We start from the raw sequence: 15,518 nt of genomic DNA, 5'->3' as shown, positions 1-15,518 counted from the left end.
AGGGAAGTCGTAAATTACAGATGAGACCAATGACCAGAGGTTATCTGCAGCCACCCTGACCCTCCCTACACACCCTGCCAGCTGCCCCCCCCCCTCTTACTGGGTTACAGGAGCACGAGGGCAGCTATCTATACATCACTGACACACACACACACACACACACACACACACAGATGCTCTAGAAGTTCAGGTTCTTTGGGACCTCCCAGGGAAACTCCTTCCTGCCAAAGTGTCCGTAGCAGGCCGTCTTCTGGTAGATCGGTCTCTTCAGGTCCAGGTCTCTGCAGCACAATCAAGCAATAAAGATAAATGACTGACACGTTAAACACTTAAAACACAACAAAGCCGACGCAGCATCGTCAGTTTGACGCCGACCTGACGATGACGCCGGGTCTGAGGTCGAAGTTTTTATTGACGATCTGCAGCAGCTCCTTCTCGCTCCTCTGAGAGGAGCCGTAGGTGAACAGGGAGATGGACAGCGGGTGAGCGACTCCAATCGCATACGCCACCTGAAGAGAGAGGCAGCGTTTATAACAGTGATCTGGTTCAGACCTGGTTCTGGGTTTAGAGGTGGACACCTGAACATTACAGCCCTATGTGATTAATGAACATCTCACTCCTAAACCACGTTCATTAACGTGCTGCTGTTAACAGTCTCCACATCCAGCTGTTGAACCAGCTGCAGGGATTTTATCACTCCAGAGCATTAATGAGGTCCAACACTGATGCTGGGCAATCAGGTCTGGCTCCAGTTCCGGACGTGGCTTTGTGGGCATGATCATGTTGAAACAGGGAAGGCGACGAACACAAACTATCGTCTAAAATATCACTGTATGTTAGAGCGTTAAGAGTTCAGCTGTGTTAGAACTGGGGGGCTCAAACCAGGAACAAAAGAACAGAAGAGGGACCACATATGTGTCCACATACTTTTGGCCGTACAGTACAGGTGAGATTCATTTCAAGTTGTTGAGATAAATCAACATTAAAATATCTTCACTTCTTCACACTTGATCTTCCAAAATTAAAATGCTCAACTGAGCCACATTGAAAGGGTCAGTTAAAAGGTTAAAGGTCAAACTGTGAGAGATCCACTCAAACATCACTGGTTTGTGTATTCTTGGAGGATTTTCTGGGAAGGGGTCCCACCTGCACCAGCACCCTCCTGCACAGTTTGGCCTTCACCAGAGACTTTGCCACCCAGCGGGCGGCGTAGGCCGCCGAGCGGTCCACCTTGGTGTAGTCCTTCCCAGAGAAAGCTCCGCCCCCGTGGGCCCCCCAACCGCCATATGTGTCGACGATGATCTTCCTGCCCGTCACTCCGGCATCACCCTGACAGAGAAACAGAGATTTATATTTCTGTTATATTCTCAAAGTATTTAATCCAACGCAAGAATCAGCATGTTGAATATTAGTTCTTCAGTATCTTGTATTATTTTTACACCTGATGCATTAACTGCATTAACTTAATGGATTCTGTTACAGCTTCTTTAATTATGCTCATGTGCAGAGTCATCTGTTCATTTTAACCATTAATAGATTATTAATTTAGTCCATAAAATGTAAGAAAACAACAAAAAATACTCATAATTTCAAGATGATGTCAAAAAAAGGATATCAATATCAAAAGATATTCACTTTAAAATGATATAAAACATTTGCATCTGAGCTGCTGAAAACAACAATGTTCTGCATTTTTCTTTATTAAAATGATTTAAACAATTAATCAGAATTAGAAGATGCTTCATTTTCTGTGAATCAGCAGATCATTCTATCGACTACTTGAGTCAGCAAAGCTCAGGACTTCTGGCACAACTTCACCTTCGTACTTCAAAGGTTGGAGAAGAGAAACTCCAGCAACACTTAATAATATTAATAATTTATACAACAACTTGATTGTGAGACCAACTTGTTTTGACTTGAGTCCTTTTAACACACATCACAGAGAACATGTTGTGTTGCTGGAGTTTAGACCTCTTCCTCTTGTAGTTAAAGGACTTTCACCACTACCTTAAGACCTTAAGACCTTAAGACCTCCAGACCTCAGGACCTCAAGACCTCGAGACCTCAAGACCTCAAGACCTTTACCTGTGGCCCACCGATGACAAACCGCCCGCTGGGCTGCAGGTGGTAGATGGTGTTCTCGTCCAGGTACCTCGACGGGACCACGGCCTTGATGACCTTCTCCTTCAGGACCTTCTTCTGCTCCTCCAGGCTCACGTAGTCATCGTGCTGCACCGAGACCACCACGGTGTGAACCCTCTTGGGGATCACAGCTCCGTTCTCCTGGGTGTAATGAACCGTCACCTGGAGGGTTTTAGCATATTTACCTCAGATATCTCTTTGCATTGTGTCTAAATTGGGACACAATTCCATGTAAAGTGATTTCATCTGTGAGTCGCAACACAAGAAGCTCAAAATCATCGACAGGCGACTTTGGGAGTTGGGAGTCTCACGTGTGCAGCGAGCTCAAACACGATACGCCTGCACAGGCTGAAACTGGTGGGGGGGTTACTGGAAAGGCGTCTCCCGGCTCAGATGTTGCATACCGGCGTGCTCTGGTTGGAGTCTGCTGGTGAGCACATTCTGGAGGTCTAACCACAAACACTTCCTCGACTTCCTCACAAACCACGACATCCCTCCGTTTAAAGATAAATATGTACGTTTTATTTGGGATGAGCATCAGACTTTAAAGGAGGGAGTTGTGGGATTAATACTGAGTCAAAGTCAAACTATGTAAAGATCTGAGATTATATACAGTAAATCTTGTGTGTGTCCTGTTCAGATTATACTTACGTGAATATGTACGTTTCCAAACATCACCAGACTGTGAATATCATCTTAAACTGGGATCTTTGACGTGGACATCCCTGAATCCGTGAGGTGAAATCTTTATTTATATGTTTAAAGGAAAGATTACAGACATGTTGTCTCATGAAAAACCACTAAACTCAAAGTTAAAGGTCCCTGTGTGCACAGTCACAGTCGGGTGCTTCACCTTCAGCTGCAGCAACACGCAGCTTTAAACGTCTCCCTGAAGAGAAAAGACTTTGTTTCTGATGTGATTTAATTTAAGATTGAAGATGAAGTCAATCTCATGTTTTCGTTGTTCATTACGAGACGCATCTTATTGGTGAAGTTACAAGAACAGCGGACACAGTTCTTTGTTTACTGCAGTGGTGCGTTTGGATCCCACCTGTGTCTTGGAGTCCGGGCGGAGCCAGGGGACGGTCCCGTTACGTCTCAGTTCCACCATCTTGGCGTTGAGTTTGTGGGCGAGGACGACGGTGAGCGGCATGAACTCTTCTGTCTCATCTGTGGCGTATCCAAACATCAGACCCTGTCCTCACGGAGCGAGCAGAAAACGAATAAGAGTCTGTGTCCTGTTACAAGAACACTTACTCAAGTACTATTCTGAGGTACTTGTACTTTACTTGACTACTTCTACTGCACTACATATTTAACCGCTTGAGTTACGAGTTACTGTCCAGGTTCAGATCATTGAAACAAAATATAAATTAACTAATAAATGACGATATGGATATGGATTAAGGTACCCAGCAGTATATAAAGTAGTTGGAATGAGCTCCACCATAACTCTCACTTCTACATAGTAGTATTTGTATGCTCTTCAAGCGTTTCTGTGAATAGCAACAACATTTTGGGACCTCAAGGTCTCAAAAAGTTCAAATGGGACGGTCCAAGTTCAACAAAACAGACGACCAGCTGACCAGCTGACCTGGTCTCCAGCTCCGATGTCGCTCTCCAGACGATCAATATGAACTCCCTGTGCGATGTCAGGGGACTGCTGCTCGAGGGCCACCAGCACGTTACAGGTCTTATAATCAAAACCTGGACAGACGAGGATGCATTCAAAATAACTGTTAAATGAACACGTGCAGATGTTTAAACCCTGACATCATCAACAACATCTGCTTCCTCCCACCTTTGTCTGAGTTGTCGTAACCGATGTCTCGGATGGTTTCTCTCACCACCTTCTGGTAGTCCACGTTGGCTCTGGACGTGATCTCCCCGCAGAGCAGCACCATGCCGGTCTTACACACCGTCTCTGTTTGCACACACAGAAGAGGGTTTATCTTGGTATCATGAAGTGTTTTGTTTTTCTCAGCAACCGTAAGATTTAAACAACCATTTGAAAAGGATCAACATCGATGCAGCAGAACCAGAGATATCATCCTTCTTCCTCCTCAAAACCTGGCGCCTACATTACCCATAATGCAACTCAATCGCCCAGTTTGGTCGTAGATTCTAGTGTGTTATGCTAGTTGCGGCTAATGTAGCCTGGAGCTGCTAGCCTGCAGCAGAGATGAGCGGCAGTTACAGATCTCTGGTCAGCTCACTTCTCTCTGACTCCACACCGACAGACGGTTTTCATTTTCAGACTTGTAGTCTTCATGGACATCAGCTCCCTCTGGGGACACCTAATGCTTCGTACCACTTGTTTCAGGTACGCAGTGGTACTCCCCACCACCTGGAAACAGACTGTGATGTGTAGAATCGGTGGAGGTCCCCTTTGAGGGGCCTGCACACCAGATTGGGCTCAAACAACTCAGCAAACAACAACAACAACCAGGTAAAACATCATCACCAACTGGCTCACTAAGACCTTTCCATCTTGCGTTTATCCTTTTATTGAATTAATAACAAGTTTAAACACACAGATGTTTGGGACTCATCCTCCTCAGGGTGGAAGCAGAGAAGTCGTGAGTGCTTTTGGGGGACAGAAAGTTGAAGCTGTCATCGTTTCTTTCATGTTGCTTTGTGTAAAACCTGTTGTGAAAGGTTAACCAGGCGCTCTACTTCCCTCTGCTGGAGACAAACACATTGTTAACTCACCACAAGCCACTTTGGCGTCCGGGTCCTGCTTCAGGTGAGCGTCCAGCACGGCATCGCTGATCTGGTCACATATCTTATCTGGGGAACAAGACAAGGATTTAAATACATGGAGATCTGGATCACTACGCCTGCCCGGTGGTTTCCTCGTGTGACCTTCTGCTGCACGTCACATTCCTCATCTGGGCAGAGCCAGAAAATATCAGATATCACCGCTCCATCAGAGTACTACACATCCTTCCTATTAAGAGCTGCAGGTCTATAAATATCCTCAGTGAATGCATGACAGGGTGACATGAAACACTGGGACTCCATCAGACCATCAAAGCACCGACAGGCCGTCCATTCACACGGCAACACTGTACTTTTTACTGCACTACATCTATCTGACGACTTAAGTTACTCTGTTGTTGTGACAGCTGGTTGGTCTGCAGGAGGCTCTTTCACCATCAGACCTGCAGCGACACACTGTCACTACTGCAGCTACAGCAGCAGGACGTGTCTCAGAATGGGCACATTTTAGCTTTAAAACTTTGAGCAGAGGCGAGAGCTTTTTAGAGCGTGTGCATATGGCTACTTCCTGGAGTTTGTACCAGTGTAGACACGGTACGAATCACAATCAGAATAATTGTTTGGTCATTTTTTTTTGGGCAGCGCTACTCGCTTGTTGTCTTTGCACCAACTGTGGTACAAAAGTGTCTCCAACAGCTGGAAGATCATTGAACAACTGACTCTTCAAACTGAGAGAATGTGAAGAGAAAGCTGTAACGTGAACGTGGCTGAACAGTTGATCCAACTTCACATCCAAAGTTTATTGAAGTTGTTTTCTCAAGTTCAGTGAACGAAACGACTCTCAGCTAATAATTCACTTCTGAAGCAGCAGAGAAACTCATGTGCACCTTTTTTGAACTTGGATTGAAATCCTGAGCATCACGTGCAGCTACAGTAAAGTTTGATAATCAACTGAAACATGTTTAAAAAAGGGCAAATCTGATTTCCCATCTGTTTATTCCAGGATTCGTTCCTTAAATACGTCTCCTAAAGACTGACCACGCCATAAATCAGAGCTGTGTGGCTCTACGAACCTCTCTTTATGCTACAGTGCCTCCGTGCTCCACATTCCTCAAAGTCATCAATGATCACTGAAACATAAAAGTGTTGAACACATGATAACCACTACTCCTCATTCGCAAGGCGCAGCAGCTGCAGCAGCTGAAACGCCGCATGGAGAGGGAGTCCTCTACTCACCAGGGTGTCCCTCTCCCACAGACTCAGAGGTAAACATGAAGGACCCGTCATGGGGAGCGTGGTCGTGGATCCCATCGGTTGTGCCATTCATCTTGCTGACGGTCTGTGCAGCAGAGCAGCTGTTTCTACCACAAGTCGCGCTTCTTATCAAAACAGGGGGACAAAGACGGACAGATTGTGCGGCTGCAGTCTAATCTCACCGTCCCAAGGCAGTGCAGCCGGATAACTCTGCACTATATAAGGCAAAGACAACACACACACACACACACACACACATGGGGGGAGGGTGCCATGTGAACCAGTGGGTTAGACCATTCAGAGGCGAGGAAGGGGAGGTGGGATTCCTCTTTCTCTTCTTCTTCCTAGAGACACTTTGTTTTAGACCCGTCCAGCGCTGAACTTTCTCACTCTGTCAGAATCTGGACTCATCAGACCCAGATCCCTCTGACAGTCAGACCCGAGGTCCGTGAATCTGCAGCCGAGCGTTCATTTCATCAGAGGGTCACGTTGAAGCTCCTCCACCGATTCATTCATGCCCGCTCTTTGTTTCTTTGTACCTGGGGGCCCCTGAGGTCCCTGATGGGGCGTCTGTGTACACGTGGAGCTGCCTGCCAGAGAGACGCGTTCACTGCCCGAGTCACAGATATTAGTTTATTACCACAGTTTAATAGTAATAAAACTATATTCATGTACACACACATCTGGGAACAGCTGGCACTGATGAACAACATCAGCTTTGTAAATTATGCGAGTTAAAATAAATAATATATTGTCCTTTATGTCATTATTAAGACAGAAACTTTCCTTGTTTAGCCTTCATAAGCTTTTAATAAACTATTAATAAATGCTTTATAACACCAAAGTCAGTCGTAAGTTGTGTTTGATGCTTTAGCTCCTTCTGCTGTAACAACAGATAATAGATGATAATATAACATAAAAGATGTGTCTATAGATTATAATATTTATTTATCATAATTTCTGACGATGCTGTACATTAATAAATGTGATGTTTTGACCACTAGATGTCGCTCTGATGCAGAAGCTCTTTCTGGATTCTAAACTGACAAACAAACAAACTCCAGAGTAAATGTTATTATCTTATTTATTATTATTAAACCACTTTTTATTACATGACCGCACACACATCAACACACACCGCAGCGCTGATGAAGCGTGAACAAACAGGAAGTGAGAGACGCAACAAAGATTTAGATTTGGAGATGAATGAATTTGAATTATTGAGCCGTGGTGGAGAAGAAATGACCAGCAATATAACAATAAGTAAAACTGTGCAGTTGTCAGTGGTGGACGAAGTACTCAGATCTTCTACTTCAGTAAAAGTAGAAATACCACAGCCTAAAGATACTCTGTTACAAGTAGAAGTCCTGAAAAAAGCAAAGTATTATCAGAAAAATGTACTTAAAGTGTCAAAAGTAAAAGTACTCATTATGCAGAATGGCTCCTTTCACAGTGTTGTATTACTATATAGAATATTATATTATTCTGTTTTTATCACTAGAGCCAGTGGAGCCAACGTTAGATACTTTGTGTACTACTGGGTAGATTAGTAGAATAGTACTGCATCATATTGTATGTTTTTGTATGTAAAAAGTAATTACAAGTGTCAAATAAATGTAGTGGGGTAAAAAGTACAACATTGCCCTCTGAGATGAAGTATAAATGTAAAGTAGCATAAAATGGAAATACTTGAGTAAAGTACAAGTTTGTCAAAGTTGTACTTAACTACAGTACTTGAGTAAATGTACTTCATCGCACGAGAGAATAAACTAACTAACGTGAAGAAGAAACCAGTTTGTTTGACACTCTTGTGTTGGGAGATTGAGGACATTAGTTTTGGTCTCCGGCCACCATCTTCTCAGCGTCCTCTGGACTTCTTTTTGGACCTGAAACACAAACAATCATCTTCTTTTTTATTTTTAATGCTGTTAAACTTGAGAAACCTGCCGCTGATGAAGTTGACTGTGTAAACGTGGCTCATCTCTCCGTTCAGGAAGCAGTACAAGAGAGCGACAACGAAGCCCTGATGCAACAGGAAAAACACAAGCTGGCACAGTTTAAAATGTGAAAATGTTAGAGCTGTGACGAGAAATCGATCAGTTGATCGACTGAAGATTAATCTGCAACTTCTGCGATAATCCATAATATATTTTTGAAGCAAACATTTGCTGGTTGCAGCTTCTCAAATGTGCTGATTTACAGCTTTTCTTCGTGACATCTGACAGTAAACAAACCAAGACATGTGAACACATACAAACACTTAATCATTAATCAAGAAAATAATCTGCAGATTAACTGACAATGAGAACGCCTGCTTGAGACGCCTCTTCACAGGTTGCATTTGTGTCCTGGTTGATCCAAAGAAGGACCTTTGTCCTTGTTTTACTGAATGATTATTAAAAGTTAAATTGTCTAATAATTCACAAAGTAAAGATTAATTAATAGAATTTGGTGCAGCAGATATGTGTTTTTCTGCTGTCCTATATTGTTAATCATCAGATTTATCTCATGTCCTATAAGACGTAACTAACTAACTAACTAATCCATCTTTTGGACGAGCGGCATCACAGATCTGTTACCTGGAAGGAGCCTAAAACTAATTCAAAGTAGAGTCGCGGCCCGACGACGAGATGTTCTGGGATCAGTGCAAACACCACGTAGTGAAGTGGAGCCGGAGTCTCCTGCAGGGGGCAGCAGACGGCAGGAGGAGGAGGAGGAGGAGGAGGAGGAGAGTGAAGTGATGAATAAACAGGTGAGTGTTACCTGTACAGGTGTGTCTCAGTCTTCTGAACGATGATCCTGCTGATGTTCAGGAAGATCACCAGGTTTATCTGAGGATCATATTTATCATCGCAAACAGAAGATTTGTTGACAATAATGCCGTCAGTCTTCCTAATACTTATTACATAGAATTATTGACAAATATTAGCTATTCCCTAATGGAAACAAGCACTAACTATTTTTTATCTTTTTCACTGTTTATCTGTGATGCTTTAAAGGAACAGTTATTAGCTTATTATCATGTTTGTACTCTAAATATGAAGCTACAGCCAGCAGCCGATTAGCTTAGCTTAGCATAATGACTGGAAACAGGGGGAAACAGCTAGCCTGGCTTTAAAGCTCACTAATTAACACGTTATATTTAGTTTGTTTAATCCATAAGTGTTTGTTACCTTTGAACAGAGCCAAGTTAACTTTCTCTCCCTTGAGTCTTTGTGCTAAGCTAAGCTAAGCTCCATTTTGAACGGAGAGACATCGGAGTGGTTTCAATCTTCTCACAGCGAATAAAGCAATCGAAAGTCTGGACAATCAAACTTCCTCTGGATGAAGTTCTCACTCTCAAGCTGCTGTTAGCAGACAGTTAAAGCTGTGGAGGGAGAGAAGATGATCTTACAAAGATGGAGAGCAGGATGGGAATCTTGATTATCCACCACAAGCGGCTCTCCAGATTGTCCCAACACCTGAAACAACAACGGAATAATTGTAAATATTTGCATATTGTCGTATTACTCACCCCTCATTGTCAAGCTGTTTTTTCAGCAGAGCCCAGATCACAATGGTCACTGACGGAGTGCCTAAAAAAAAATCAGACTTTCCATCAGACAAACAAAATAAAAGACCAACACGAATACATGTATATACATAGCGTACACCAGCCGATGGAGGCGTAGATCCAGAGGAGCTTCCTGGTCTGAGTGAAGGTGAAGTCCAGCAGAGTCTGCAGCTACAGAGCCTCCACCAGCAGCCACCAGAAGTTAGACAGAACGCACAAGTGGAAGGATGTCGCTGCTGCTTCACACTGGAGCTGTCTCGAAGTAAAAGTAAAAGTTTTCTGGGTGAAGGTTTGGTGCATTTTGTTGAAAATGTCCTTGAGTTTTGCATTAAAGTTTGATTCAAATAATCTTAATGATGGATTAATAGTTTCAGTCAATTATCAATCAAAAATAGTGAAGAAATGCTACAATTTCTCAGGTTCCAGCTTCTCTTTGTGTTATGTTTGAGTTTTAGACTTTTCTAAAGACCTTTGAAGACATCCTCTTGGTCTCTGGGAAGCTGTGATTTCTTCACAGAATAAACGACGATTGATTCGTCAGAAAAGGTGACTCCATAATGAAAATAACGCTCATTTGTTTACCGTGGACACCGTGCAGTGGTCGGCGCTTCTGTCTGCAAACAACACTGAATCTTTGATGAACACAGCGAGACTCCGGAGCATGAAGGTCACGAACAGGTGGAGGTGGATGTAGTTGCAGAGCAGCTTCCTGAGAGAAAGAAGAGCACCGTGAAGACATTTCATCAGAACAGCAGAGCAGCGATGAGGAGAGCAGCCAGAGAAACTGCGTATCCAACGCTGTAGATCAGCTTCAGACTTTCAAAGTTACTTCTCTGCAGCAAAACATGAAATATTTATCAATCCTTTGGTTCCCTGCTGCCACAAATGATTTGAATTAGATGAAAAGCGGGATCAACCGCGCTGAAACAGTAAACCTTTGTATCTGCTGTACCTCTTCACTCAGATCTTCATCTTCCTCAGACGTAAGCTGGGCGGACTCCATCCTCCAGCTGTGCAGATCCTCGTGATGACAACTGGAGGAAAGTGTTCAAACTGAAGAATACTTTCTGGAACAATCTAGAGAATTCAGTATAGTTTACTTCTAAGCTGCAACAGCATTTAAATATAGACAGTCATTAAATGAAAGATATTTAATATTTCTCCAACACTGTATGTTCTTTATGTCGATGATACGGCTTTGTATAAGGAGAATAAACTGACAGAAAATATATTTTAATTGTTAAATTAAACCTGCAGTAACACGTTGTTTTGGAGACCTGAGAAAAACAAACATGGCCCGATATAACTTCAGGACAGACAGCATCAGAGACGGACACAGACATCACTAAGTAGACTTAAAGTTAAGTTAATCCATTTATGAGGTGCAGAGTAGTAGAAAGGCAGTCTGATGAGAGCAGCGAGACTGAAGCAACAGATTAAAACTGTGGGTTGTAAAACCAAAACAATGAGTTTTAAAAAATGTTAAAATTCACCTTTAACTTTACCTGCAGTCATTTGACTCATTGTTATTTTAATTATCGCAGCTTCAATATAGAAAATAAACTCAACTTTAGAGACTTTTTGGCGGCCCTCTCTTCCATTCTCTGCTGTCTCTCAGAGAGAAACGTCTCTGTCCTTGAAGACGACCTGATGTTGAAACTACACCTGAGGGTGATGCTGTGATGACGTTTACCTGCAGGAGCTGCAGGCTTCAGCAGCAGAGGACGGAGGACAGAGGACGGAGGACGGAGACGGTCTCTCCTTCAGAGGCAGCCGGCCAACAGCTCACTCCGTCACACACAACCTCAAACATTACAGAGAAAACGTTCAAGAAACGTTTCTCTAACTTCTGTCTCAGTTTAGATACGTTATTATCCAAAGGAAGAGTCACCTGCAGTTATATTTCTGGTCATCTTCAGTTTACACTTGTTTTCTTTCTCTTGAACAATTAAACAATCCGGATGAATCGAACTCACCTGAAAGATTAATGCAGGTTCATTTCATTTACCTGTAACAGCTTTACAGTAAATCTCATGTTAAATACAGTTTTCATTCATTACTATAATCTATAGTTTCTCCTAAACCTGCAAACAAGACAATTACATAAATAGATATTATTAAATGCTTTGAAAAGTTAATAACTCACCATGTATCTTATGATCATCAGGACGTAAACGGCAGCAGTCAGACTGAACTTCATGTTTCAGGTTTTCAAACGTGATGTTTTTGTTAAATATACGTGAAGAACGAACGTTTCCTCCTCAGGATTTGTTGTCAGCCGGACTGACGAGAAGCGTTTTGAAGGATGAGACGAGCAAACGTCACCTGAGCAGCTTCATACCGACTCAAACAGCCAGAAAACCTTTAATTCACTGCTTTATTTATGCTGCACATGTTGACATGACTGTGGATCAGTCCAGTGGTAAACATTCAGGGCATTAAGTGCAGTTATTTTAGTTCATTTTGAGAGAAAAATCCTCCCGCAGCACGAGTCAACATGAAATATTCAAACACAAAACAAAAAACACAGAACATGAAGCGTTTAATCTTTAGTCTTTAGTCTCCGTTATAACATCTGAACCCTCAAACTGTGAAAAAAGGAAATTGTCTCTTTGTACATGGAGCTTATAAACACTTCTTCTTCTTCTGGGCTTGGCGTTGGTATGTTGTGTGAAGTCTTTGCATTTTTAAAAAGATGATTTCATGCTGCAGTGAGGCTGTTTGATGCTGCGATGTCTCCCTCTAGTGTTTGGTTAGTGATAGTGCTGGTCTTCAAATATTTAAAAACAGGCCACAAAAATATAGTTTCTTATTTTTTTTAAAAAGAAAAAAGGACAAATAATTTCCTAAAACACTGTAGCTTTTAATCAAACAAGCGCATTTGTTGGGGACTATTTGCAGCGGCGGATTAATCCACATTCAGTGCTCTCATGAGTATTTAGGGCATTTTGTAAAGTCGGTGCGAGTGAATGCGAGTTAGTCTTTAACTGGCATCCAGAGACCAATCGCGTGAATCTGCGGTCACGGTTAGCTCCCAAATACTTGAGCCACTGGTGGGTCTGCTGCAGTCTTTCTCTCTGGAGCTGCAGCACTCGACCGAAAATGAAAATCAACCGCACAAAACTTAAAACAGGAAGCCCAAAAACACGGGAATGACCCTTTAAGCTTTAAACGTCAAGGCTAAAGAAACATATCCTTCTTTAATAATCCATTCTCACACACGAGACCAACTGCGGACGTCCATCTAATGAGCTATAACACATTTAAGCCAATTTTACACACTTGCAGTTTGGGGCCCTGTATACCGTGGCGGCCATTTTACTTTCCGCCGTAACAGTATGATGATATTTTTCATCATATCTCCCGAAACAAACATGACGCCACAGTGACACCATATGAGCGTGAATTCAGTGACGTCGTGAGAAGATAAGTATTCAGGTCTTTTACTTGAGTAAAAGTACTAATGTCACACTGAAAATACTCCACTACAAGTAAAAGTCCTGCATTCAAAAGCATATCAAGTATTATCAGCTGAAGTTACTTAAAGTATCAAAGTAAAAGTACTCATTTAGCAGTAAAATGGTCCCTGTTAGATTCATATTACTGCTGCATTGATGTTGGGTAAAACCGCAACCTTCATCTTACTCCACTCCTCTTCCTCTGCACGGAGAGATGGAAATGTCCTGCGGTCAGTGAAGTGGCTCCTCCAGGTGAACAGCCTGCTGACCACATGAGGATTTAAAGGGTGCCTGAAGGGAGAAGGATCCCACAGCAGCACCTGGCCCACAGTGAACCCCCACCACAGGATAAATCCAATCATCTTCAGCCACACAGCTCGTGGCAGCTGCTGCACCGGGCAGCGCTCCAGGAAGGAGGGGGGGGGGGCAGAAAGAAAGAAGGGAGGCACAAAGAGTCTCGTCCTGCCAACACATCGTGGCTTCAACATTCCCAAACAGATCTGACCGTCAGTGACTGCAGCGCTGTTCTCCGGAGCTCAATGGTTTCTCGACTTGGTGTAAAAGTTGGCAGCCGGTGAGCGACACAAGGGTGCACTGTTCAGACCCCCACAGACCCCCACAGGCCTCCTCTGGTCCCTGAGCCAAGACTGGAGCTTTGTGTGCCGACCACACTGATCCGTTACTGTCTGGATGTTTTTACATGAAATGAATATCCGTTTATTTCCCTCCAGTAGCTTTAAGGTTGTTAAAATGATCTTATTCTGAAACTTTATTAACACAATATCATCTAAACACAAGACTCTTTTTATTTTTTATTTTATGACTTCCCCCCCAAAACCCAGCCTCACATGTTTGGTGTCTTTGGAAACTTTGGGATCTCCACTAGAACTTTAAATAAAGTTTTGTGGGTTTGAATGAAGTTTTTGCTACATAGCAGGAGTTTTATATTCATAAAACGAAATGTAAAAATATCTGAATTAATAAGCACTGTTTAACTAAATGCATCACATAACTCTGCTGTACATGTAAAAGATATTAATTCAGTTAACCTGAAGGCCTCTGATGACCTTCGCTGCTCCACATCACTTTTTAAACAACAGTTTGATTTGACTTTTCAGTTACCTGCTGCAGGTGAAGTCGTCCACTGCTGCCATGAGGGTTCAGTGGAAACACCTGGACCTGGACTGGACCAAACAAGCTGCCACAGCAGGGGGGTGTTTTGGGGGTGGGGGGAGCCTTCAGTTTGTGTTCTGAAGTTCATTTTGAAAGTTAAGTTTCATTTAATTTTGTTGTATTTCATTTTGTTTTGTGTGTATTTTTGTATCAAACTGTCTGTGTGGTGTCGTGTGTGTGTGTGTGTGTGTGTGTGTGTGTGTGTGTGTGTGTGTGTTCACCCCTCGTGTCAGTGAAATGGTTTGACCAGTCAGTTTAAATCTTCCCCTCTTGCCTCATTAGAGAGCTCAGTTTCTCTTCTGTCTGTTGACCTCTTTTAAAGGAACAACAAACTTCAGTGTCTCTGCTTTAACTCATCGATGTGAAGTAAACGTTGGTTGCACATCGTGACGGCGAGAGAATAAAGAGTGAACCCTGCAGAGGGTTTCAAACCGACATCCGGTTCATTCTTTCTACCCGATCAGTGAGTAACAAACCCTGCCGGCTCACTAATACTACAGGAGCTTTATCGCAGCTCTGAGATCAGGGCTCCTGCGTCAGACTGGGACTCTTACGGTTGCTTCTTGCTAGCTGTAGTCAGCTTAGCTTGTTCTGGCAGTTTCACTTTACCTCTTCAGTGAACCTGCTTCTCTCTTGTTATTTAATATTTTATTATGTGTAAACAAATGAGTTGTTTGGCTCTGAGGATTCGGTTCTTCGTGCTACAATAATACCACTTGGAAACTCGTCTTCATCGCCACTTTAATTAGCTTAATAATCGCGTCCTCGTCCTGCAGCTAATCGACAGTCAAACCGACTGTAAAGACTGAAATCTTGCTGCTTCGTCCCTTACAGACTATTTTAGGTCCATTTCTCCTCGTGCTGCTGAAATCTATAAATAACATCAAAAGCAGATTTGCAGTCGGTGACATGAACATCAGCTCCTTTTGTTTCAGACATCCATCGAAGGCAAAGATACAAACACGCACGTTAGATAACAAATCAACAAATATTCTCAGTGTGTTTTGTTTTGTCTTGTCTGTCCGATTTGTATGTTTACGCACACGTGACTATTAAATGTATCACGCAGACATCATTCACCTGCTCTGACGGCCTCCACTCGTCTGCTCTCAGTCTGTCCTCCAGATGTTGAACCTGCTGCATTCAGCCAAAGAGCGTCAGTGAGGCCCAACACTGATCAGGTCTGTGATCCAGTTCATCCCTCGTCGAGGTCTGGA

At 42.9% G+C, this 15,518-nt stretch overlaps 1 protein-coding gene and 1 pseudogene across 1 annotated transcript; both read right to left on the bottom strand.

The window, feature by feature from the left end:
• Window positions 1–178: 178 nt before the first annotated feature.
• On the bottom strand, window positions 179–6,348 carry LOC139303101 (S-adenosylmethionine synthase-like). The gene is made up of 9 exons (XM_070926809.1): window positions 6,100–6,348; window positions 4,855–4,932; window positions 3,944–4,066; window positions 3,737–3,849; window positions 3,194–3,337; window positions 2,086–2,304; window positions 1,147–1,329; window positions 376–509; window positions 179–281 (listed from the first exon to the last, which is right to left on the bottom strand). Exons 1-9 carry the CDS (start codon window positions 6,188–6,190, stop codon window positions 179–181), a joined length of 1,188 nt encoding a protein of 395 aa, XP_070782910.1. The 5' UTR covers window positions 6,191–6,348.
• Window positions 6,349–6,477: 129 nt separating this feature from the next.
• LOC139303593 (vasoactive intestinal polypeptide receptor 1-like) lies at window positions 6,478–10,673 on the bottom strand (annotated as a pseudogene).
• Between the last annotated feature and the right edge of the window lie 4,845 nt (window positions 10,674–15,518).

This window comes from Enoplosus armatus, chromosome 20 (assembly GCF_043641665.1).
Source record: "Enoplosus armatus isolate fEnoArm2 chromosome 20, fEnoArm2.hap1, whole genome shotgun sequence".
In the NCBI taxonomy this organism is placed as follows: domain Eukaryota; kingdom Metazoa; phylum Chordata; class Actinopteri; order Centrarchiformes; family Enoplosidae; genus Enoplosus; species Enoplosus armatus.
Note: the sequence above shows the minus strand (reverse complement) of the source record. Positions and strands in the feature narration are given on the sequence as shown.